This window comes from Cyprinus carpio, chromosome A2 (genome assembly GCF_018340385.1).
Source record: "Cyprinus carpio isolate SPL01 chromosome A2, ASM1834038v1, whole genome shotgun sequence".
Classification (NCBI taxonomy): domain Eukaryota; kingdom Metazoa; phylum Chordata; class Actinopteri; order Cypriniformes; family Cyprinidae; genus Cyprinus; species Cyprinus carpio.
The window spans coordinates 12,501,037-12,527,388 of NC_056573.1; the positions used below are offsets into that span (position 1 = coordinate 12,501,037).

General features: G+C 37.6%; 1 protein-coding gene across 2 annotated transcripts in view; it reads left to right on the plus strand.

Annotated features, from left to right (window-relative positions):
* Positions 1-26,352, plus strand: part of LOC109105099 (fibronectin type III domain-containing protein 3B-like) — a 122,744-nt gene that overhangs the window by 54,934 nt on the left and 41,458 nt on the right. For both annotated transcript variants that reach the window (XM_042773608.1, XM_042773616.1), the window contains exons 4-6: positions 18,221-18,297; positions 22,054-22,285; positions 22,556-22,831. In XM_042773608.1, coding sequence (XP_042629542.1) covers positions 18,221-18,297; positions 22,054-22,285; positions 22,556-22,831 — 585 coding nt within the window. The remainder of the gene's footprint in view (positions 1-18,220; positions 18,298-22,053; positions 22,286-22,555; positions 22,832-26,352) is intronic.

The window sequence follows — 26,352 nt, forward strand, 5'->3', positions numbered from 1 at the left end:
TGAATTCGTAAAATTATACTAAAAGTTATCATCATATAAAATAATTATTATTTTACTACCACTATGTAACTACTACAACTAATAATAATTATAGTCATATAATTCTTATAAAAAGCAGCATGCAAAGACATAAAGATGCTCAATCAATTTACTTTAAATGTCAAAATACATTCTCAAAACTCATAACACTTGTAAACAAAAACCACAGTGTGTTGTGTTTATTTGTTTTCTTATTGTAACACAGTTATGTTGGAATTTGACTTTTAAGACCGGAAACAAGCTCCAGTTGTGACACAGTAATTTTTATTTGGGTTGAAAAGGAGTGTATGATAGGTTGAGCACCAGTTTCGACCCAACATCAACCCTTCCCCTTTCTCCTCATGGCGACTAGGGTGTTTTTTCCAGTACACCCCTGTATGTAGGTCAGCTCCTACAACAAAGTGCCAGTGATGTGATATAGCTCTGCCGCACTGGAGCTTTGCTGTTTCCTCTCAATGTGGTCACCACATGTGTGGCTTTTCTTGAGAAGCAAAGGAGAGGGAGTGAGAGGGGCACAAAGCAAGTGCCAAATACACATGCGGTTCTCAGGCTGTTGTTTTCTTATTGTAATTAGGTTTGTATGTTCTTTCAGATGCGTCTATATCTCCACCCTAAAAGAATGACAACAAAAAGAGGTGGGTTTCCCGAGCACCCGCTCAGGTTTCAGCAGAGAACATGACACAGCTCATCATGTCATAATCTGTGTTGTGATGTGCGTGCGGTGAGGAGAGGCTCTGAGATATGGTTATTGTGAGAATGGGGACTGCAGGCATGGAGAGGAGATGGAACTGTAACTCTAGAGATGGATTAGACATCCGATCCGTACATATTGCCCCACTGAGAGATGGTCACATGGAAGTTTTCTGGAAGAAGAAGATGCACTTGGCATGATGTTGTTGAGAGAAATGTCTATCAGCCCTGCTGAAAAGATCATCAGCTGGTCACCAGTAGTGATAGACCATCATATCAGCCAATATTTAGTATTTTTCAGAGTATCGCATACTGTACCCAGTCATCCAATAAGTCATTAGGCCTTCAATCATACCAATTATTTCCAGATGTACAAGTAATTTGTTCAAATTAAGGTACATTTTCTGTCATTAGGTTTTGTAATGATGATGATGATGATAATTTATAATAATAAGAAATAATATTTACATACTCTGGAAACCCATTTTTGTTTGTTTATTTACTTATTTTCTTCATTTTTTTTATAAACCTATCTCGTTTTATGTTTTGTTTTATTTTATTTATACTACTTTTATTTTATTTGTTTCATTTTTTTGTTTTTAGTTTTGTCTTGTTATTGTGTTTTTAGTTTTTTGTGATCATCCTTCAGCACATTTGACTGGAACTCACCAGCATTAACAAGTCTGGATCAGCATGGAAATTCACCTTGGTGTACGCTGGTCTTTTCAGCAGGGAGCTGCCACTGAGCATCATTTAAGAGACAGATAGAGAGTGAGAGATATTAAGGCTTCTCGAGATTAATGCTTCTCCCTTCTAAGTGCCTGTTTTTCCTGGCGGCCGATATAAATCTGTAAATTGCTCTTGATTTGGTTGTCTGCCTCAGCTGGGCTGCCTGCTGTGTCTGCAGTGTTTATAGGACATGAAGTGTGTGTCTCCGTGGCCCTGCTGAGGTCCATATATCACCCCCGAACACTCTCTGGGAGATCTTGCATTTTTGGTGTGGTGCATGTACCAGGCTGATGGATGGAGGACGAGCATGGCCCCGGAGGTCCCGTTGGTTTACGCTGTGTTGGAGGAGTTGTACTAGAAGGGTGAAGGACCACCCATGTGCAGGCCTCTCTCTTTCGGTCCTCCCTGCTCATCCGCACATAGACAGGAATATACACAGACTTCTGCTCAAACTCACACTCACTGACACAGGCATCCCCGAGAGATCCTGGGTCTCTGAGCTCAGAACCCTTCACACACACACAACATCTAAACAGCACTGACCCTTGAGTGTACACACATGAGATTTATTATTAGTTGACAGATCATCCAAGATGGAGCCAGTGTGGTTGTTGGCTTTGGTTGTTTTTCTGTACATGTTTGTGCTATCAATGTGTATGTGTGCTCAAGGAATCAGTTCCTTACTTTCCTATGATCGCCAAACCCTTGATATACAATCCACTGTCACGGAATTGTGTGGTCGAAATGGTGAGCAATTCTTCTACACCCCATTTTCCCCACTATTTCCCGAGAATGCTTGCCGTGTTAATATCCATGTCCGCTGCCCTTCCAAGCCATTGGTTAAGGACTTTGTTCAGCTCACTCATTCTTTTAATCTTACACAACATATTTCTGGTGTTACTTGTGAACACAGTCATACACTTGATCTTGTTCTATCCTTTGGCATTCCTATATACAATGTTGAGATTTCGGATTTTTTTGTATTTGACCGTAAGCCTGTTATTTTAAATGTTACAATGTCTGGTATAGTTCAAAAACCATATTCCACAGGGTCTGTTTCTTGTGTTGTTACTTATGATACAGCCAGTCATTTCTCTAAGATTTTCTCTAAACTGTCTGAGAGTGTGCCTAACTCAGAATTGGGAATAGGAGAGATGATTACTCTTTTTAATAATGCCTACTCCTGTATTTTAGATTCTGTTGCTCCACTTAAAGTTTCAAAACCTAAACGCAGGTCTGAACCTTGGATGAATAGCAATATTCAAGCTTTCAGACTGGAATGTTGGAAGCTGAATGGAAATGGAGGGAAGACAAATTGCAAGTGTTCTGCTTACCAGCATTCTGTAAAAGATTACTTCTTTCTGAAGTAATATAAAAAAATTCACACAATCTCAAAGTTCTCTTTAACGTGATAAATACGGTCTTCTCCCATTACTGATTCTTGTCTGGATAATACACCAGAGGCGTGTAGCTTTTCTAGATTTTTTATGAGGAAGGTGGATGTGCTACGGGCAGGCGTTACAATGTGTAGTCATGACCCCTTTAAGCCACTTAGTTTGTTCTGCTTTATTTGATCATTTTGAACCTATATCCCTTTGTAAGCTTGTGGATATAGTTCAAAAGAGTAAGCCTACTACTTCTTCTATTGATTTTATCCCCACCCGGCTCTTTAGAGATGTTCTAGGTACTGTTGGCCCTAGCGTGTAGGCTATTATAAAAAGATCCTTAGACAGAGGCCATGTTCCTTTATGCCTCAAACAGCAGTGATCAGGCCGCTTCTTAAGAAGCCAAATTTAGATTTGACCAAACTTAATAATTTCCGTGCTATTTCTAAGTTGCCATTACTGTCAAAAATTTTAGAGAAGATTTTTTTTAATCAATTGTCTTCATTTGTCTCCGAAAACAATATTTTAGAAAAATTTCAGTCTGGTATCATTGTACTGAGTCTGTACTGCTTAAGGTACCTTCTTAATCGTCTAAGGCAGGGGTTCCCAAACTTTTCCATTCCACGACCCACCTAGACAAGTATAATCTATTTCAAGACCCATCAAAATATTTGAGATAAAAAAAGAAAAACAAAAAAAACATTGACATTACTTTTAAGCCTAATTCAAAGTTTGATATGACAGAAATTAAGTATTTAAGAAAAAAATAACCATTTTATTTTAGAGAACAACTGTAAAATTTCACTACTAATATTTAAGTTTAAATTTCTTTGTTTACAGACGTTAAAATATGAAACGTCCATAAAAACATGAAACAGGCTCACTACAGTGAACTGTAATCTGTGCTGCGAGAGTTTTTAAATCTCATCGCGTGGTTCAGCACAGAAAATGCATTCATGGTCCTTTCGTGTTTGTAGTTGAGAGTGGAGCACAATCCAGCACTTTTTTAGAAAAGCATAAGAAGCAAAGCAGAACTATCTAAAACAGTTTGGAGATTAAAATAATTGTGAAATAGGTAAAAATAATAAACAGATGTGTCATTTTAAATAAACACTAAAAAACGAGATGACAAATTTACTTAAGTCAAATTTATTTTAAATTTACTTTTGCAATGGTTCAGCAATATCTTCAAAAGATTTTTGAACTTTGGCACTTTTTTTATGTAGAGATGATATGTCAAGGAAATATTGCAAAATTTTGTACATTTTGTTGTGTGGAAATGTTTCAATCTTGTAGTGTTACAATTAACCCTGTGTTTGTGCCCTGCTCACCCCGTACATGTTAAATGCTTTTTACAGACTGTTTCCCAAACTAAAACAGTGCAGAGTTCAAACAGATGACAGAAATTAATGAACATGGCCTACCTGAAACCGTTTCCATAACATTTGAATTTTCTGGTGGTTGCAATCTCATGCAGAATACAGCACATTGAAGTGAGCGAGTTTTTTCTCATTAATAATGCAGACCGATTGAACCTTTTAATAATGACGTTGCTCTGAGACCCTCACTGTTATTACAACTCGTGCGTGCCCGTGCTTCAAACCCCGCAACACATGTTTTAAATCGCAGACTTAATTGCAATTCGAAAATCACACTAAGGATATTGCAATTCGTAATTAATGTTGGTAGGGTATATCGTGCAGCCCTAGACTGAACTGTGTGAGTGTGTGTGTCATTGAAACGCAAATTAAGCTGCAGCAAAGTGACTTTGTGCGACCCACGTTGTTCCATTCTGCAACCCACAAGTGGGACACGACCCACAGTGTGAAAACCCATGGTCTAAGGGATGAATTTGGGATCAAGGGCACAGCACTGGTTATTTTCATACTGTACCTTTTGGATAGATCAGTAAAGGTGATGATTGTAAATTTGTTCTCCCCCTCTGCACCACTCACATGTGAGGTACCTCAGGGGTCCCGTTTGGGACTTATTTTATTTTGTTTTTAAATGCTTCCAGATTTTCATCCCTTTTAGCTCTGGTAACTCTTATTCTGACCTTTTCAAATGTTTTGAAGATTATCAAATGCTGGACTGCAAGAAACTTGCAATCTTCTCAAATTAAATGAGAGCAAAGCAGAGATTGTTGCCTCCAAAACTTTGGACCTCCTAGTGCTGTCTCTGATATCACTTGTAATCTTGATTTTTTTTTTTTTTTTTTTTTCATCAAATATTCGTCCTTTTGCTAAAATCTTCTGTGTTATTTTCCATTTTAAGATTTTATTATTTGTTTTTAAAGTGTTAAATAGTGTATCACCATCATATATGTCTGAACTTCTCAGCTACAAGCAATCTTCTCAAACTTCCAGATCATTTTAATGCTGATTTGATGCTCCAAAAAACTTTTCTTATTGAAATAGATGAAAACAGTTGTTCTACTTAATTTCTTCTTCATTTCTTTGATGAATAGAAAGTTCATAAGAACAATAATAGAAATTAAATAGAAATGTTTTTAGTCAGTACAGCACAACTGCACCTAACTGTCTTGGGGGCAGCTGTGGCCTAATGGTTATGACCTAAATGCTCAAACAACAAGCCTTTATCAATATATAGCCTTGGGCATGCTCGGTATAATGTACAACATTCTAACAACGCCTATGTGATTCTGACTCTTAGAGACATTTTTGAAGAACTGTCACATAGCCTTTGCACATAGTGGGGCAGCTGTGGCCTAATGGTTAGAGAGTTGGACTTGTAACCTGAAGGTCACAGATTCGAGTCTCAGTGCTGGCAGGAGTTGTAGGTGGGAGGGAGTGAATGAACAGCGCTCTCTTCCACCCTCAATACCCATGACTGAAGTGCCCTTGAGCAAGGCACTGAACCCCCAGTTGCTCCCCGGGCGCTGGATATAGCTGCCCACTGCTCCGGGTGTGTGTTCACGGTGTGTTCACTTCTCACTGCTGTGTGTGTGCACTTGGATGGGTTAAATGCAGAGCACCAATTTCGAGTATGGGTTACCATACTTGACAAATGTCACGACTTTCACTTCACTTTCACTTTCACTAAACTGCACAGTCCCATCCAATAAAGTAGTAATGTTTTGTAACATTTCCTCTATGTTGTCACTTTTGACCAGTTTAATGCATCCTTGCTAACTGAAAAAGTACTCATTATAAATAAATAAATAACTGACCCCAAACTTTTGTATGTATTATATTAATGCAATTAGTATTATTCATTAAAAAAAAACCTTTGATCAGGTATATGTAATTCAGTTAAATTACTGTCTATAGTACTGTCAACTAAACCTGTAGTCTAAACCTGTTCAGAAACAAATGTCCAGGACAGAGCTGTTTGAAGCAGCCATCATTTCACGATTTAACTTCACATCAATTCATGGAAAAAATTTAGATGGATGACCCTTAACAGAATGGTGGACAGCAGGAAAACACCAGGCTGTAATGCTTAGCTGTGATTGCCTGCTTTTGTGTTTTCAAGTCCTATAAACAAATGCTTGTCATAAACAGATGTTTCAATAATAGAGGCCAAGTCATTTCAAACATTTCGATTGATCCAGTTTCCTGTCCATAAATTTTCAATCTGTCCATTTGGGTATTTACATTCCATTTGCACTTGGCCACGCATCAGTAAAAACACATGAAGCACATGACCTATTTTAAATACCCCTTAAATCAATCACTGTTTTGTCCACGTGCATACAGTATGCTTTACACTTTTTTTCATGGAGCATTTTTTTTGGGAGTCGGGAGGGACGTGTGTTCTCAGGGGGGAATCAATCTCAGTTCAGGGATTTTCCTTTCCCACAAAGGCCTACTATACAGGGGAGCGGTCCCAGGGGAAGGGTAATAGAAACTTGAGCTACCAGGGAAGAGCCAGAGCTGGGCCTTGCTGAGAGAACAAGTCCTCCTCGGGGCACATGCTCTCAAAGGTTTACATGCTCCCAAGGTTTCAGCTTTATGAGGCCTAATACTTCTACAGCTGTTTGACCTGCCTGTGAGTAGGAATGGGAGTACATACTTGTGCTCCTTTAATAGGGTGGAGGCAGGTATGGGTCATCTCCTTTTTAATAAGGGAGGGTTTTGTGTTGATGAAGTCATTGTAAAGGACACTGGCTGGTAGTAATGGATTAAGAGGATGTTTTGAGTTGATTTCTTTTTTGTATTTTTCTACAGTATGTTTTTGCATTGGTAAAATTGACACTAAATTTACATGCAAACCATGCATAATTGCATGATTTTTGATAAATAAATGGATTCAGCTTCAATGATGTATGTCAGAGGTTATACTTTGGAATGGCAAGAGTTTAATATTACTACTACTACTACTAATAATAATAACAACAAAAACGAATTATTAATATAATATAAATTATTTATTTATTTTGTATTTATTAGTAAATTAATTTATTTCCAAACTAAAATCCAATTTTAATGTATAATGGAAAATAAGAGGTTATTTATTGCTCAAGCAGTCAATATAAAAAAAAGAAAAAAAAACGTAATGCTTTTATTCAGCAAGTATTAATTAAATTGATCAAATTTCCAGTAAAGATGATTCTAATGTTACAAAAGATTACAAAAGATCATGTGACACTAAAGTAATGCCTGTTTGAAAATTCAGCTTTGCCATCACAAGAATAACTTACATTTTAAAATATATTACAATAGAAAAGAGTTTTATTAAAAGTGTTAATAATATTTTGCACTATTAGTGTTTTTCTGTATTTGAGCAAATAAATGCAGCCTTGGTGAGCATAAAGGTTTCTTTCAAAAACTTTAAAAATGACATTTTTAGCCGCACAGTTTGATGTATCATTTATTTTTGTAGCACAAATGTTGATGTAATGCCTAACCCGGAATATGACCAATAATAATGATGCTTGCCTTAGTTACAGTACACTATTTATGAACAAGGTGTAAAAAAGTAAAAGCTTTAGCAGAAGTGAGAGAGAATAATAAGTGTCCTTATTACGGTATTAGGGACTTGGCTACCAAGATGGGTGGAGACATGCATCATTCAGTTTAAAAGGACAGAGGTGTAGGAGCACACCCAGCGCGCGGCCCACTCTGCACACACTCTGCATGACTGGGAGCCATGTTTGACAGTTTTAAGGAAACATAGCGTTTGCCTGTTTCTATAGCGGGAGCATGCAGCTGCTCAGCGTTTGTTCCTGCAAGGTATGTGCGTATTTGAGATGGACTGAGAGAAAAAGAAAATTTGGCAAAAGAAGGACTTCATACTTCATTCCTTGGAACTATGCTGAGGCCTCCTATTAGGCACCGGACCCCTGGTTGGGAAACACTGCTTCACACCATCAGCATGCTGAAACTCTGTCTAAAGTTAAATCTCTAAATTTATCTATAGCTAAACAAAGAAATCTAGATAAACTGGTCAGTCACTCGTCATCCAACAACCAATTAGCTGACCATCCTTTCATAATCCCTAATTTAAGTGCCGTCTCTGTTTTTCAGGCTCACTCTGGTGGTTAAGTGATTTCAAACTATGACCTCTAGGTCAAAGGTCAAATCCTTTTGTCTTTGGTAGATTGATATAACTGTTCTGTATTTGGGACTGTTTGATGTGTTAAGCGTTTGCAAGTAGAGAAGTGTCTCAAGCAAGCTTAGGCGTGCACAGTCAGATGTGATGGATACCATGCAGTCTGTGTCTCGACCCTGCCCTGCCTGTGGCGGTGTGCACTTCTGCCATTCATTAAATGGATATATGTGTGCAGTATGTTCGAGCAGCATTCACCTCTGTTTCAACCTCTTTGCTACTTCAGTTTTTATAATAAAGCCTCCGGACCACAAAAATGCATCGTTATAAATCATCTTATGTTTTTTGTTCTTGCACTTTATTAGACGTTTTCACAAAGTACTTTGGTAGATATGGCCTTAAACCCAGCTGAATCTGTAAAAGAAACTGGGATATTGTGATACTGAGCTCTGATTGGTTCCAGAAATCTCTTAGGAGAATGTTTGAGTGACAGCACCTAATCCCAAATCATGCTTGGTTTAGTTTAATTAGGACCAGATACTCATCAATTGGTCTAATAATACACTTGATGAGATTCTAATGGAGCTGGTGATGAATAGAGTCCGAGATCCTGCCAGGAAGAGATGATGAGTGCAGCTCTTTACTGGATTTCTAAATCATACTCTTTTATGGGCCCATTTCTCTCCTTAAAGAGTCTGACTACAGTTGTTCTCCTCGAATGTGACAGATGAGCAGCTTTTAAAGCACCATGTGGTATGCAAATGGAGTTTTCTAATGATGGTGTGAGTAAAAGTGTGTGTTTATACGTCTGTTTGTGTGAGGATATTCCCTGCAGACTGCAGCTGTGTTGAAGCGTGTCTTCAACTCTCTTTACAGTCAACCACAGCTGTAAACACGACACTTTGTGTGTATTTGAAACTCTCCATCTGCATTGTGCAACAGCAAATGCATGTCATCAAGCTGTTGATTAAAGCAACATCATGCTAACACATCCAATTTGATCCACGCTCTGGATTAGTACACGGAATATAACAATTCAAGAACAAACTGTTAAAACACTTATAAGTCAACCTCTAATAATATTGTTGAGAAACTGTATGTTAGTAGTTAAGTCCCTGCAGGTCATCACACAAACATTTAGCAAGCTACATCTATTGTAGCTGCTTTGCTAGCAATTTCTCAGATAGCACACATACGTCTGCAAGATGTCTGTTAAAGATAACTTCATCTGGAAAGCATCTGCTGTGTGCAAACATCTAATAGACATCTTTCAGACGTCTACATACATTTTAAGTCATAAAGACATTTTCTAAATGTCTATTTGACATCTGATAGGAAGCGTCCTATAGACGTATTGCAGATGAGCAAACATTGATGTAAATGCTGTGTCAAATAGATGTCTCCGTGATGTACATGTGCTATCAGAGTTTACAAACAAGCTAATGTAGCTTAGCAGTCTTTTTTCAGTTTAAAGTGCTCAGCTACATCTTTTCGAATTGACTGAAATTATACGTTTTTGACTTTGAAGATATGAACTTTTTTTAGGTTGGAAACTCTGAGCTCTAAGTTGTAGCGCAAAACAAAATAGCTGCATTTTAGCGGTTATTGGGTACCTCAACACTTATTTCTGTTTGAACAAAGAAAGGTGCATTAATGTGATTTAGTACTGTATTTTGCTGCCATGAACAACAAAGCCACACATGGATCCATTTTGGTGTTATGAATGTTGCCATAGAAACGAATCATTTCAGAGTTCGAGGGCGTGAGCAGGTCAGGTACAATCTTCGAGTTGACATCTGGTAATTGCGGTAATCCTGACATGAGGCGAACACGGCATTTAACTCTCTCTGTCAAACTAAACATGCCTCAGCAAAACCAAAGCAGAATTATAAACTACCCTGCTCTGTTCGCACACGTATGTCGCAGATTCATCTGAAAGTTGTCAGAGAGTGTTTTTTGTCAGATATATTGTCAGATTTGAAAACAATACATATAGTGATTCACTGAATTCACTGAAAATGTTTATTTCTTTGTGCAGCCCAAAGCTTTTTTTCATAGATGTCTAACCTACATGTTTTTAAAAACAGTGATTATTACACAAGACTGGTTTTCACTTACACCCTCATTATATGTGTAAATTTTATGTGCAGACTGGAACACAAACTGTATTAATTGGTCTCTGCTGTATAAAAACCTGTCAATGACTGTCGGCCAGTTGTAGTTGGTCAGACACATTAAATTCTTATCCAATCACAACAAACAGCATCAGACTACACAAACCTTATTTGTGGTTATTGGCATGGATCAAATTGATCTTCCACATTAAAATTAAGTAATTTGGCTTTTTAGGCCTTTTTATGAAGTCAGATGCCAAGATTAAAATATCAAGGTTTTTTGGGCAATGTTCTTAAGGTTTTAGCCATCTCGTCATCATAAGGCCCTTTAAATCTTCTGCATAATAGACTCATTGGTCTGACTAACTGGCTATAAATATAACACTGATGACTCACTGAAAGACTGAATACACCGCTGACCAATTAACTGACTGACTGACTCAGTATAATACTGAATGACTGACTGAATTTAGCAGTGACCCATCGACTGATTTACTGAAATATTGTTGCCTGAGGGGATAAATTTCTGACTAATTTGAGCCTGCTGAGTGACAAACTGTACCTGCATAATTTTGTCCCAAAATTCAATCAGGGATGGATGGTTAAGGATAGGCTATGCTCCTGCATGGATTTCTACAGCCTTGGCTGGATGTCTGTGGCAAGAATTTCAGTGTTTTGTATGCCAAATCAAATATGATTTTATAGATTCTACCTCCAACAGGGGCTCATAGAAATGTCATAAAAATTACATCGATGTCCTCAGGGCTGCTGTGAAAGTAAACAAATATCCACCAAATCTCTTTATTGTTGGAAAATTGATGCATTCGCTCAATAAATAACAAATGTTAACATTTTATTGGCTGGGTGAAGGTTTAGGATGGAAAATATTCTCACTCCAGATATAAGGAAGAAAGTTGACAGGGTTCCCATTTTCTAGAGCTGCCTCTCTCTCTCTCTCTCTCTCTCTCTCTCTCTCTCTCTCTCTCTCACTTTCTCTCTCTCTCTCGCTCTAATTATAATTTGGTTTGACTGAATTCATTTAAAATATGGCAAGACACAGTTAAAGGGTTGATATGTTTCATGCTATAAAACAAACATACACATATTAATATTTATAATCAAAGGCTAGATTTCAGTGGAAGGATTGGAAAGTAGAAATGGATGCTTTTTACATATGATCCATTTCAGAGTTTAATGTAGGAACAACTTGTTGTGCAGTACAGCTTGCACTTTAAATTACAATACAGTTTTTCTTGTCAATCTTATGTGTACACTACCGTTCAAATAATAATAATACCACATTTATCATATTTTTAATGTGCCTTTTTTAAAATGTTTTTTGGTTTTCGAAGCTTGACAGCCTCTAGTCACTAAGAACTGGTGTTGTATTGAAAGAAGAAAAGAAAGTTGTGACATTTGCCAAGTTTGGTAACCCATACTCGGAATTGGTGCTCTGCATTTAACCCATCCAAGTCCACACACACAGCAGTGAGAAGTGAACACACCGTGAACACACACCCGGAGCAGTGGGCAGCTATATGCAGCGCCCGGGGAGCAACTGGGGGTTCAGTGCCTTGCTCAAGGGCACTTCAGTCATGGGTATTGAGGGTGGAAGAGAGCGCTGTTCATTCACTCCCTCCCACCTACAACTCCTGCCAGCACTGAGACTCGAATCTGTCCAACTCTCTAACCATTAGGCCACAGCTGCCCCACTATGTGCAAAGGCTATGTGACAGTTCTTCAAAAATGTCTCTAAGAGTCAGAATCACATAGGCGTTGTTAGAATGTTTTACATTATACCTAGCATGCCCAAGGCTATATATTGATAAAGGCTTGTTGTTTGAGCATTTAGGTCACAACAGGCCCAGGTGCTTCCATGGCGGTCAGGCTGAGGCACTTGGTCTCATTGGGTTCTTGTTGTGCCATGAGGGTTTGTACAGTATGTGTGTCCATTGGCTGAAGAGCTGCAGGAATGCTGGTGTTTGCTAAGTGGAGAGACCTAAAGAGACTGTCCAAACACACATCTGTTTGCCAACTGGGAGCATATTACTGTCTCTGTGCTGGGAGCCTCAGTGGCTGGCCCCTGAATGGAGCCTCTTGTGTGGAGAGAGAGGAGAACTGGCCACTGAGATTGGAAAGACAACAGCGCTTAGTGCCACTGCCCTCTCTAGTACTCTGGAAGCACTACAAGAAGACACTGTTAACCTGTTTGAAAACCTAGAAAAGGTGTTATCAATGCTGCTCACATTCATGTAGATTTGTCAGAGTGCATGTTGGGTTATGGCTATCTGTTTTAGAATGAGGATACGCTGGTGTTCCCATCTTTAACAGGCCTGATAAACTGGTGGTGTGATTTATTGGCTTATGTTTAAAGACATTCCTTTCCAGATTAACCCACCTGACATCCTTGAATGTCTAATCAGATTTCAAATTGCCTGCTTTCCGTGTACCCATATCCCTCCCTCATGCAGACTGTAACTTACCATTCCATCCTGATGTACATGTACTTTTCTAACTGTCATTCATTCATTTGTTTATTTGTTCTATATGTCTATGAATCATTGTTTCTTCTATAATACATTCCATCATTTATTCTATAATTCCGCCAATCACTTGTTTTAAAATTCTTTCCGTAGATAATTTGTTTTCTAATTCATTCTACCATTTGTTTTATACCCATCATTCATTCTACCTAATGTTTGTTCTACCTGCCATTCGTTCATTCATTCGTTTCTGTCTGCCTGTCTATCTTATATTTGTTTATTCTTTAGCTCTATCTATTGTTCATTTGGTCTGTTTTATCTCTTTTTGTAAGGGATTCTGTCAGATGAAAACAGGTGATTATAGTTATTTTATAGTTTTTAGATAATTTGATCTGTGTTTATGTGGCAAAAACAGTGAGATTAGAGTGACTGCATTAAACTTGAGCAAATACAAATTTATATGAACTGTCTGAACATCAATTCTCTATTAATGAGTTGGACTTCCCAAACACTTCACATTGTTACTATATTATTACTTTCAAGAGATTGGTTAGAGAAGCTCCACCACATTGGTGTACGGCCTAGATTAAGCACAGAAAGCCCTATACTTTCATGGGCCCTTATGCCCTCTTGAAGATCCCATGTGAAAACTTAATGTGACATCTATCATTCATCCATCTGCTCAAGCAAGCACTGCTTGACCAACACTGGAGTGTACTTGGACATGGAGCATACTTCAAAGGCACTGAATGCTTTAGATATGAGAATATATAAATGGAGAATATGGTTCAGTTGTTTGGCATGCTTCAGGACACTCATGTCGGAGAGGAGATGAGTTTGGTTGCATTGCTGTGGAGTGGCTGAAAGAAAGCTACCAGTGTGGGCTCAGCGTAGACTCCACATGAGTGCTCTCTGTGTATGTACAGTACGCCATCAGGGAGAGCAGGGCTGAAAAGGCTCCTCTTTGTGCTCGGCACGCACACAAGCTCACACTCCACCAGGCCTGACCGTGGCTCCAGGCAGCTCTCTGCCTCAAACTGAACGCTTCATTAAAGCATACCAACTCCACTAGGCCCACATGTGTCTGCATGTAAGTGCTTCACTGTGGAGGAAAGAAGGGATGAATAATGTATTTCACATTAGAGGACAGAGGCTTTCTTTTCCTTCTGCATAGTAATGTGCTGGACACTAATGGACTCTCCGGAGCATATGTACCTCATATTATACACTGTTAAAATATTATTCAATTTTATAAATAAATTTTTAATTAAATAAAATTTAAGGTGTAAAAAATGTGGTATTTAAGAAATATTTTAGTTTTTATGGATTTTAGTTTTTTTTGATTTTAATTCTGGTTAGTACCTTTGCAATACACTGATAAACACCAAAAGTAGGTGGTGATGAGAAAATCACATAATGAACCAAAGCTCAGCACAAGCAGCTTTTCCACAAGCTGAGAATGAATATACTAATATATAGAAGGTGCACAGTGTCATTCACACAAATATTAACACCTTCTTGGTGACACAGGATACTAACATAATGCAAATAAACATTAATTTAACAACATTAGATGTAATATACAACCCTAATGAGCATAACTGATAAGAAAATACTAAGAAGAAGCAGTTATTTCACCGAAAAAGCATCAAATGTGAAATGTAACGCAGGGAATTCTGGGAATGTCAATTTACGTTTTTTTTTTCTCACTGTAAATTATATGTACTTTTTTCACTGTATTTTACCATAAAAATTACATTAAATTTCAATTACCATTAACCAATTAATTTCTGTAGCATTTTTACTGTATTTTACCATTTAAATCACAATAATTCTTTACAGTGTACATACTTCCTATTTCCAGTATTAGAGATGCACGGATACCATTTTTTCAGAACTGATCCGATCCAATACCTGATTTGATCATCCCTCTTTGTGCGTTAAACATAATCTACTAAATACAGACAACTTCATTTTAAAGAAAAATAACAATAACAACAAATGATAGTACAGCAGCAAAATTTACTTGAGAACACAACAGCAACATATGATAGATAGGACAGAACAAGAAAGGCTATTAATAATGCGCAAAAGTATTATAATATTATAATTATATTTATATATTGTTTTTTTTTATTAATTTTAGTTTTTATTGTACTTATTTATTTATTTATTGCAATAGCATAGTACTTGATTAGCATATTCATGTATTTTTGTGTTCCAAGGTACTTCAAAGAATGCCATGGTACTTTTTTGTTAGAATATGTTATGTGGTGATGCATTTACTGTGGCGATGCCGCAGCACATACAGTTCTCATGTCAAATGGCCATTGTCTCTCACCTTTTGACAGTTTTGGCATTACCGCTTTGGGTATGGTTTACTGTATAGCCAAGCCTGGAGAAATATAGCCTCATTAGCATTTTTGGATTTTTTTTTTTCCACCACTAGGTGCTTTATTTTCCTTTGCCATGGCTAACAAATAGAGAAAATTATACAATTTATTACAACTTTCACAGACATAATTTATGTTCAAGATCCCCACATGGTTGGATTGAGCACAAAATCAGTCTCCTTTACATCAACAGGAATAATCTGAAGAAGCCACAGTTCTTCCTGTCCGTCTGCAGTTCCTCTGCTGCTGTTAATTATTTCACATATTTTGATGATCCTAGTACATTTGTGTGAGCTGTGTTTGTGTAAATACTTGTATGTGGGTGGATGTACACAGAACAGACCTTGATTTATTGTACTAGTTAAGTAAAGATGGATAAACAAACAACTTGCATCTACTGCAAATCCACCCACGTGCACACTTTCATATACTTGCATACACACCGAGAACCAGCAAACACCCACTCATTCGACTTTGCTCTTACTGACAGACTGTTCGTGTTTATCATCATAGACTAATTTGTACTACAAGGATTTGTTCTACTTGCAAGGTCACAGTCTAGGGCCACACACCCAGGGCCACTGTTGTGCAGCACTTGTACACGTACACACACACTTTCAGTAAGGACTCCTCCTCTGTTCTCACCAGTTAACCGAAAAGGGCCCTTTGAAGTCAGCTGGAGTCTAGATGTTACTGGAAAAACAGCTTCTGAAAAACCCTTGATATGATGTTGCCCTGTGAATTTTTGTTAATTGTATTCTCAATTTTTTTACCTTAAAACTTTGCCTCGCCAAGTCTTCTTATAGCATTAAGTGGCTAGCTACAGTCAGGCTACTACATTATATATATTTATATAGTTTATATGCATGTATAAACTATAATTTGTGTTTATTTCAAAATATGCATATATTTACAGATGTTAAGTAGTTTGAGAGCATGGGAAATTGACTGTACTTTATTCACAGTGCTTTATGTAAGTTGGCAGGCACTTAAGAAATCATTTGGTGCCATTTTGGTAGAGATTTTTTGCAGAATCATCGGTAACGTAGCTTTTGCTGTTAAATACAATTATTTAAAATAAGTTGAAATAATGTAGGCTGATGGCTTCAACAAAGCATTCAGTATACCATCGATTAACAACCTGGTGGCTTACAGTGGATCCGTCTATAAGTTATTGTTAATAATCAACTATAATATAAACTACAGTAATAAACTATAATTAATAATAATAATAAACTAATATAGTTAGCTGCAAATTAAGAGCAGTACATAGCTAGCCACATTAAAGCTATTTAAGTAATATCTTTTTATATATAGCCTATTTAACTTTCTGAAGATCATTTATTTTTTTTAATCAGAACAGTTATAACTAGAACTAGAACATCTGAACAAACTGATCCGCTGACTTCTGATGGTGAATTTTCAAACTTCACACGTGTAACATGATCGAAGAAAGATTCATCCATCTTTTCACTCTTATTCAAGCGGTTCTGGAATGTTCCTTCAGGATATGACATAGTAGTGACTAGCAGTGTTGTTGTGAACAGGCTTTGGCAGCTAATGAAAAATGAACTCTAGAGTCCAACCTGTGATTTAGACTGGCCAAAGCATTGCGGAGCTGACTGCTGCTGTCTCAGGAGGGGACGATGTCTTTACCAGATTTATACAGACCTCCACTACTGTGAGCAGAGACAGACCACAATGGAAAAGTCAACAGCACAACTTGGATTTGCCTTGGATTTGAATATATTTGTTCCAGTGAATCTAAAAATGGCTTATGGGGGATTTGCATCTGGTTTACTTTAGACTAACTAGTGGATGATTTTATCCTAGGTGGTTTAAGTTCAAGCTGCTGACTCTGTGTTCCAAAACCTCTGTACAGTGTATCTTTATTTTTGTAATTCCGTTATGCTTTTAAAATGATACACTTCCTATTTTATACATCCATTTCTTAATTTCAAAATGAATGTTTCTGAAATATATTTGAGAAAATTATGCTGCTAGCTAACATTTTAACCAAGGAAAACGAGGTGAATATTTATTTAGAGTAAAGTTTTACAGTGGGCCTTGAGTTTGATGCAAGTTTTCAGACAGGTGCGTGACTTGTCATGTACGGTGATCCCATCAGTCATAGACTCAAAGCGAGTGAGGGATCTGGAGAATGGATGTGCAGTAAATCAGGCCTGATGAGAGGCACTCAGAGCGACGGGAGAGTTTCCATGCTGCTTGAGTCCTTTCCAGTCCTGCATAACGGTCTGTCTGGACTGCTCCAGTTCCATTACCCACAACCCTCTGTGTCGTGCCAAGTGGGGCGACATTAATTGGCCAGTTTGCTTTGTTTGTTTGTGTTTTATTCATTTCTGGTTAGTATCCAGCAGTTAGGCCACTTGCCAATGACGATGGAATGATATCTATTTATAATCATTTTCAGCAATGCATAGTTGGGTGTTTATCAGCAGGCCGATACAGAATCTGCAGATATTTGCATTTAAACATAGAGGAATTTGTTAAATGGAATTAAGAATGCTGCACTCTTAAAGCATAGATCAAGTCAGTCAAACTATTTTATAACTGCACACACATGGGGCAGTTCTGTGGAAAATTATGTAGTTTTCTGCAGAAGTCTTGGCCTGCTCACCAGATGCCGAACTTCTTCTTTGGATAAATCAAAATCAGCGTAGCAGACAAAAACAATAATAATTCACAAATGAATCGTGGTAGCCATGTTAACTCATTAAGAACGTACATTACTTGTTAACACCAATTCTACCTATTTGTTCTTAATTGATTGTAATGCATGGATGTTTATCATAGATTATAACATACTGAGGTGAATATGAATATTTGACTGTATGTTACTTTTTCTGTATGCACAGGGCCTGCAGAGGTTCCGATGATGTCACCCAATGGATCCATCCCACCCATCCATGTGCCTCCCGGCTACATCTCCCAGGTGAGTGCAAAATGTCAATATCATAATTTTAGGATAGTATCATTAATAAATATTATTTATAAATTCAGCTTGAACATGACCTGAGAAAAGAAAATATATATATATATATATGTAAGCTAGAATTTAACATAAGCTAGAATATACTGTATATATTTCTGCTTCATTTAAATTATGCTGCACATTATAAATTAGAGTTGTCTGTGCTGTGCCAAAACTTTATTTGAAAATGTGTTTCCAAGTGTGCATGTACTGTATATGACAGCTTCAATCTTTAAAAAAAAAAACAATAATGCAAAAACAGAATTTAATAATACTACCCCTCATCCTGTCACCTCTGTAAGTGAGACTTGTGGTCTATCCAGGGCTCTTACATCTCTATAATGATCCATTAGGCATTACATAAGAATCTGTCGTCATTCTAAATCACATGTTGATCCCTATCTAACAGATGAAAGAAGTAATCAATATGTAGCAAGTACTCATCTGGAATGAGCTCTCCAAACCGTAATCTTTATCTCGCTTATGATCAGCTAGACATGAAAGCAGACCCCTGACCAGTAGCTGTTGGAGAGATACAATCAGCACGGCAACAGCTCTGGGCCTGGAGCCTAGTGGTTACATTACTTTTCAATACAGACCAGTGGCGGCTCGTGGGTTTTAAAATAGAGGAGGCACAGTAATTGTATTGGTCTGGGGATCCCTGCCGATTATTATTATTATTTGCTTAACCACTTTAAAATGGGTTTTTGGTTGCTTTTAGTCAGAAAATGTAAAGAAAACGACACACATACAACAATATAATATAATTTCACTTACCTGTTCTATCACCTGAAGCAAACATCCATCCCTTCACAAAAGTCTATGTTAAAAGAGAGCTGCCTGTTGTGCCATTTAACTAAGCCGACTGCTGTACTCTATATCCAGCTTAGACGTGTTTTCCCTTTTTTTGATTTGTAACTATACTGTTTGAATGACAGCTTGGTAAATCTGTTGGCGATTAAATATTCAATATCGCCGCTCATCATAAGTACTTAGTGCCTTATCAGTGCAGCGCGAGACGTTCAAACTAATATCACGTAATTTACGTCTCTATGATGATTGGTTGATATCAGAAGGGAGGCTAGCCTCCTCTATGAGGTTTCTTTTCTCAACACTCATCAGCGCTGGAAGTGAACACTCGAAGCTGATAGGCTAATTTTTTTTTTTTTACCAACGGAGGCACGAGAGCTCAGTTCTGCCCCGGCCTCCCCCTACCCTTCTCTATCACCTAGCGGTTGTAATTACATCAGCAGATTCGGCACATTAGCAATAGAAATGCAGCGCTTTCCAACTTCATTAACATTTTATGGTATAACAACTGTGAAATTACTAACAAAAAATACACATTCTGAGATATGAACTGAAATTAATTGTGAATTTTATTAACATTAAATAGTCCTCCTCCCATTTTCACCTTAAAATTTTGGCACAGCCTCCCCTGCCTCCCCTGATGAGCCGCCACTGCAACAGACCTCACCTCAGCTTCTACCCACAATCTAACAAACACCATTTCTGACTCTATGCTGGAAAGGACTATTAAGAATATTTGTATTTTGACTAGTTTGTGATTTAAGAAAAGTTGATTTTCTGATTCACAAGGGTATTTATTTATACCTGTGGTTCTTAACTGGTAGTTTGAGACCCAAAAATGGGTTGCAGTGGTTCATTTTTTTTTTCATGACTTTCATGCAATGTTGCTATTGATGTACTTTTTCCTGGGACTTTCGTCCTCAAGGACACAGTGGTGATGGCTCATGGCACCCCGGCCTTAACCACTTATGTAAAAGATGCAAATATAGAATGTTATGGAGGACCAAGCAGAGAGTAAATACAGCGGAGAGAGAAAGTTGGGGAGACATTTGACCCTGTGACCAATGTTGAGTAAAGGTTGTTATCTGGTGATGCTTTTTCCCAGAAAGGCAGATTAGAAAACAAACAGATTAGACCTCTGTTTACTTATAGTGGGTTTTTGTACCCTGTACTATCAATAGGAAAAATAAAAGGTGTTGTGCACCTATTTTCTTTTTGAGAGGGTGCCTGGCTCATTTGGTGGGCTAGGTGAGATAAGACAAGACAAAAAAACATTTATACTTTAAATACCTTAAGTGTATATTACATTATGATACTGTAATTCAATATTCAAACTATGAGCAGGACATTTTTTTAAGTGGATTTAAATGCAACAAATATTCATTTATGTATTTTTTGTTTTAGAAGCATTTAAATCCACTTGATTAGAAAATCACACCCTCTTAATTAAAATGGGCATGACTCTTCACCCCTCCTGTGGCAGTTGAAGGAATCTGCTAATTGTCAGAAGTCAGAAAGAGCTTTATTGCCAAGTATGTTTGCACTTACAAGGAATTTGTGTGAAAGTGTGTCTGGATACTGGTCTCCTGTAGTTAAATGCCCACAGTTCTGACTGTGCTTCCCGCTACTAGCTGGCACTGACCTAAATTATACACAAATACAATGACCTTTGGACGTTGGTGTAGAGGGAGAAGAGCAATTGGGAGAGGACACAACCCTGAGGGGCGCCAGTGCTGGTGGTGTGGCTGTTGGATGTGAATTTACCAATTCTCTCTAGCTGTTGCTAGTTGTCCAAAGGTCATTGTATTTGTGTTTAATTTAGGTCAGTGCCAGCTAAGAGTGGGAAGCAGAGTCAGAACTGTGGGCATTTAACTCCAGGAGACCAGTATCCATACACACTTTTAGTAGCAGCTTTTCTTTTCAGACTAATAGATAACCTCAGTTGAGTATTATGAAATCATAACAATATTTATCTTTCTGTCATATTGTCAACCTACTTGGCAGTGTCATTGCGTTCTTCTCCATAATTGTGTTTCTAGTACTGCAGTGGGGCTGAACAGGTCTGATCTTTGTTTGGAGTAACATGGTTATTAGGCTTTTGTTATGTATAAATTGGAATTACTTTATTTTAAGTAAAATGCTTTAAAATCTAGATCATATTAGTAGATCATATTTGGAGACCCACAGCAGGGTAATTATAATTAACTAAAATCTTTTTTTTTTAATTGTCGCTTGAAATCAAATAAATATTAACTAAAGTAAAATATAAACAAATTTAACATTTTATTTAAGTTAGATGTCAGTGCAACATTTATCATTTACATTGAATTAAAAAAGCATAGACATCAAAAAAAGAAAAAAAAGAAAACTACTAAATACTAAAATAACACTAAACCAGAGACCCATCTCCACTCTTAGTTCACATTCCTCATTCTCAGTCAGTCTGATGTCTCTCATAGACATGCATAATGAAACAATGTTTCTCACTGTGTGCTCAACATCTGAATGCACAGCAAGCCCGAACTTGATCTAAGCTTCGCTGATCACTCTTGACATCTTATTTCACACTGCTGTCTGCTTATTGATAGGCCTGTCAAACATGCTGTCATGTACACACACACACACACACACACACACGTTAGCACACTCTCAGGGTCAGCAGGTCGGACAGGTGGAGTAGTGTTCAGCTACTGAAGAGGATTTCACAATATCATGCAGTGTTGTCCTGTGAGTTTTATGAAATAATAATACTTGTTGCATTGATATTTCAGGGCCTTGCATCAATATTTGTGTACATTTTTTTTATTTGTACATTCATAGGATTTTAAGCTGGAAATGTCAGGGAATTTCAAGTATTTAATTCTGAAAATTCATTAAAATGAATAAAATCTTATGTTCTCACTATAGGTGTTGGAAGATAACACAGGGGTCCGGAGAGTGGTGGTCACCCCTCAGTCTCCAGAATGTTATCCTCCCAGCTATTCCCCAGCCATCTCTCCAACTCATCACTTACCTCCATACATGGCTCCACCACCCTTTCTTCCCAACTCACACACGGCCTTCTACCCACCCGTCAGCCCTGGGGACATTCCCCACCACCAGTACTACCAGCATCATATCCCACCCATGTACAATGAAGGTAAGAGTGTGTACCACAGCCAAAACTCTTACAATATTGTACACACTAATATAAGAAATTAAAAAGAAATGAACATTTTCGATATCATCGTACTATTGATACAAGTATTGAACGTAATACATTTGTGAGAGAACCAAAATCACAATGTCCATCATAGTGTCTTCTTACAGTAGGTGCTCCATACCTTTTCAATGGTTTTGAAAGCATAATTTTCACTATTATCAACTTAAATAGCAGGTTCATGGTTGAGTGACTGTTTTGTTGCCGCAGAGATAATTCCTTTGTATGGGATGAACTACATTGGGCGAGATGAGCAGTACAAACCACCACCAAAGAAGATGAAGGACAGACTGGAGCGTCAGAATCGTCTCAACAGCCCTCCCTCCATCTATAAGAGCAACATGGGTTGCAACAACATGTACAATGGCTATGGCAAGGTCCACGGAAATCTTGGTGGTGGCGGAGGAGGAGGAAGCAGTCCTGGAGCTAAAAAAAACACCCGCGGAGCTCGAAGTAGCCCCAGGTCCAGTGAGCCAGACTTACAAGGTAAGAACTTTTGCAGGTCTATTTTCTAAGTTTTCTAAGTTTCTACTTTTGCAGGTTTATTTTTTTCAGTTTGTAGAGTATCATTTAAAAGTTTGGTGTCAGTAGGAACCTATTTATTTATTTATTTTTTTTAAGAAATTGACACTTTGAATCAACAAGGATGCATTCAGTTGATCAAAAGTGACAATGAAGATATTTGTAATGTTAAAATTGTCTAAAAATTCTGTTCTCATACATCAAAGAATCCTGAATAAAATGAAACACTTCCACTAAAATGTTAAGTAGCACAACGGTTTTCAACACTGATAATAAAAAAGTTTGAGCACTATATCAGAATGATTTCAGAAGAATAATGTGACACTAAATAGTGGAAAATTCAGCTTTGCCATCACAGTAAAAAAATTAATTAAAAAATTTATTGAAATGGGAAAAGTTATTTTTAATTCTAAATATTTAATAAATTCTACATTTTAAATATTTCACAATATTACTGTTTTTGCTGTATTTTTAATCAAATAACCTCTTAAGCCTTAAGACACTTTTCAAAAACATAAAAAAATCTTACTGACTTTGAATGGTAGTGTATATGTGTATAAGGTACAAATTAAAATATTGTATTATGAACTGATATTTTTATTTTTAATATAATTTAAAAATATTGTAATATTATTTGTTTAATAAAAATAAATCAATGTGAAGTCCTCTTCTTTCATTATGTATTTCATCAAGGAATTTCACGAGTCAGAGCATAGTGAGATGGTTCATTCTGCTTAGTGCCAAAAATTCCCAGCCACATTTACACAAGACATTATAGATGTTATTGTGGTTACATTAAATCATCTTGTACATGGCTAGAATATTTAGCCTTTGATGTTTCACGGCTTCTATTAGACATCTGTAATGCATGTTTCCCTCAGTTTTCTCTCTCCTCTTAAAAAAAGATAAGTGCATCGATAGAGGTAAAGGGGGTCGTCATGCCGCGGAAACTGCATAGCTGGGAATCGCCAAGGTGCTATCGTTTTTCCAGCACCCACAATGTGGCCCTTGTGTCTCAGATTGGGCCTCTGCTGAAAGGCAGCCCACATACCCATGGAGTCACATTCTCTCAATGAAGGGGTCCTTTGAGCTTGGCCACCGATCCTCACCAATTCCACATGTGCATTATCAGGCCCCCTGCAGTGCCGTTTGGAGAAGAGCTCCATTTAAGATGATGTTCACATGCTGTTTTCCCGCTCTCAAGAACATTTTCTTAACATAAACTTATTTTAGAGTATACATCCAAAACTGTGCTAAATTATTTAAGTACACACCTGCACTCCAGAAGGTCATTGCCGTTTTTCTGCACTTCTGCCAATGCTAATTTTTTCCCTTTTTTGTCGTCTCAGCCTTTGGTGTCCTTGAAGTTTTAGCTTTAAATTATGTAAGTGCCACTGATCCCAGGTGTTCCATCAATGCATGCACATTTGCAGGTGCTGACAAATGCTGCAAAGGGAATGACCCCTTCATTTATTTCACAGATTTGGCCCTCAAAAAAAAAAAAAAAAAATCAATGTATTGGTCTGTATGTTTTATGTTAAAGGCAGAAAATTTATATGCACGTGTTGTAAGACTTGACTCAGTGACTGACATCGTGTAAACATGATTTGTCTGTTGCAAGCGCAATTCTAACAAGCAAAACAAGAATTGCTAATACAGTACCGTACATCCATATGGTGTTTCTATTAGAGTATCTTCAGGATCAAAGGTGAATACTGGTTGTGGCAGAGTTCCCAGGAGATAAGACTGCCTGTGAAGCTATTACTCAATATCCTTGGCTGCTGTACACTTTTTACATGCTAGTTAAATAATTTTTTGTTGATGATTATTTTGTCTTCCATATTGAATAACTCATAAAAGCATCTTTATGTTATATTTTAAAACCATCTATTTTATTCAGTTTTGATGTCAACATTTGAGCAGAGGTGCATATTGAAAGCAGGACAATGAGCAGAAGTTTGTGTGCTGACAAGGTTTTGCTTCAAATGTTTATGAGCCTGTAAAATTAAAATTATATTTCGCCCAAAAATGATAATTTAGTCACCCCTGTGTTGTTCCAAACCTGTATGAACTTACTTCTGTGGAACACAAAATAAGATATTTTGAAAAAAAAAAAAAAAAAAAAAACATCATACAAGTCATCGGGATCCAGTTTCGTAGATGTTCATTGTATGAACAAAAAGGTTTAACATTCTTCAGAATATCTTCTTTTGAATTCCACAGAAAAACATAAGTCATACAGGTTTGGAATGATAAAGAGTGTCAGTTAAAGAAGACAATTTTCATTTTCTGGTGTACTGTCGCTTTAAAGCTGAGAAATGATCTTACATGTTGTCTGGTTATTGAGTGTAGTAAGCGTTGTAGAGGTCACCAGAAGCAGGGCACTGGGTGTAGCTCTCCTCTGTGGAATCGACTGAATGGTTGATGAAGTATAGAAAACAAACTTGAGGCTTCTTGCTCACATCACTTACTGAGGGCTACAGCCATTTGGGCCTCACTGCAGCCTTGCTTCTTCTAGGCATAAATCATCACAAGCCACATATACACAGATGCAGAATACTTGGCTCCCTGGGTCATGTTGGAGATCAGGTTAATGTTTTTTTTTTCTTTGAGAGGAAGCTGCAATAGTGTGATCAAACTTAAGACTGAAGAACAAAAAAATGGAGGGAATGAGAAACAAAAGGGCAGAGATTCCAGCTGTCGAAAATACTTTGCTGTTGGCATAGCAGCTTGAAGATCCAGGCCTGGCTACCAATCAAAACTAGAGCTGTGAAAACAACTCGACTTGTCCGCTCTCATCACTTCGGCTGGAAGGTTTTTGCTCAGATCACCCCTTGAGCACAAACACGCTCAGCTCAGCTCAGCTCAGCTCAAGAAGCTCAATTACATCCATCTTCATTAACTAGATTAGGCTGGGGCTATGCCTGCGTGCAGAGCAAGACTGGCCACTAGATTAACCTTCTCATGGGCTCAGGCTTGCAGCACTTCAACCTTAACTCCTTTCTATCTCCAGCTTTTCTTGTGTGTTTGCATGGACTCAAGCAGAAACAGATGTTCACTTCTGCTTCTCTTTGGCACTGTGCATTTCCTCCAGCCACGTGCTTTCACTCCGTCATTACCATCCAGAAGCAACAGATGTTCCTTAATCTTGACTTTGTGTTTTTGCCACAATGGTAATAGTTTCCCACATTCACTCTCTCACAACATATGAGTAACTGAGAAAGGTTATGCCTTGAGGCCACTTTGATAACAACATGCGATGGAACAATAATGGTTGACGCAGCTTGGGTAAACCTAATCATATGAGAAGGTCAAGGGCAGATAAGACCTGGTAACCGGATACTAGCTCTCCACCTAGTTAATCATGACCTTTCAATTATCTGCTGGTGCTTATTCGGTCTTTTACAGTTGGCACGCCAGAACTCTCACCTGTCTTAAGAGTCTGGGTAGATTGCTTTTTATGAAGGTGCCATAGAAACTAGGCC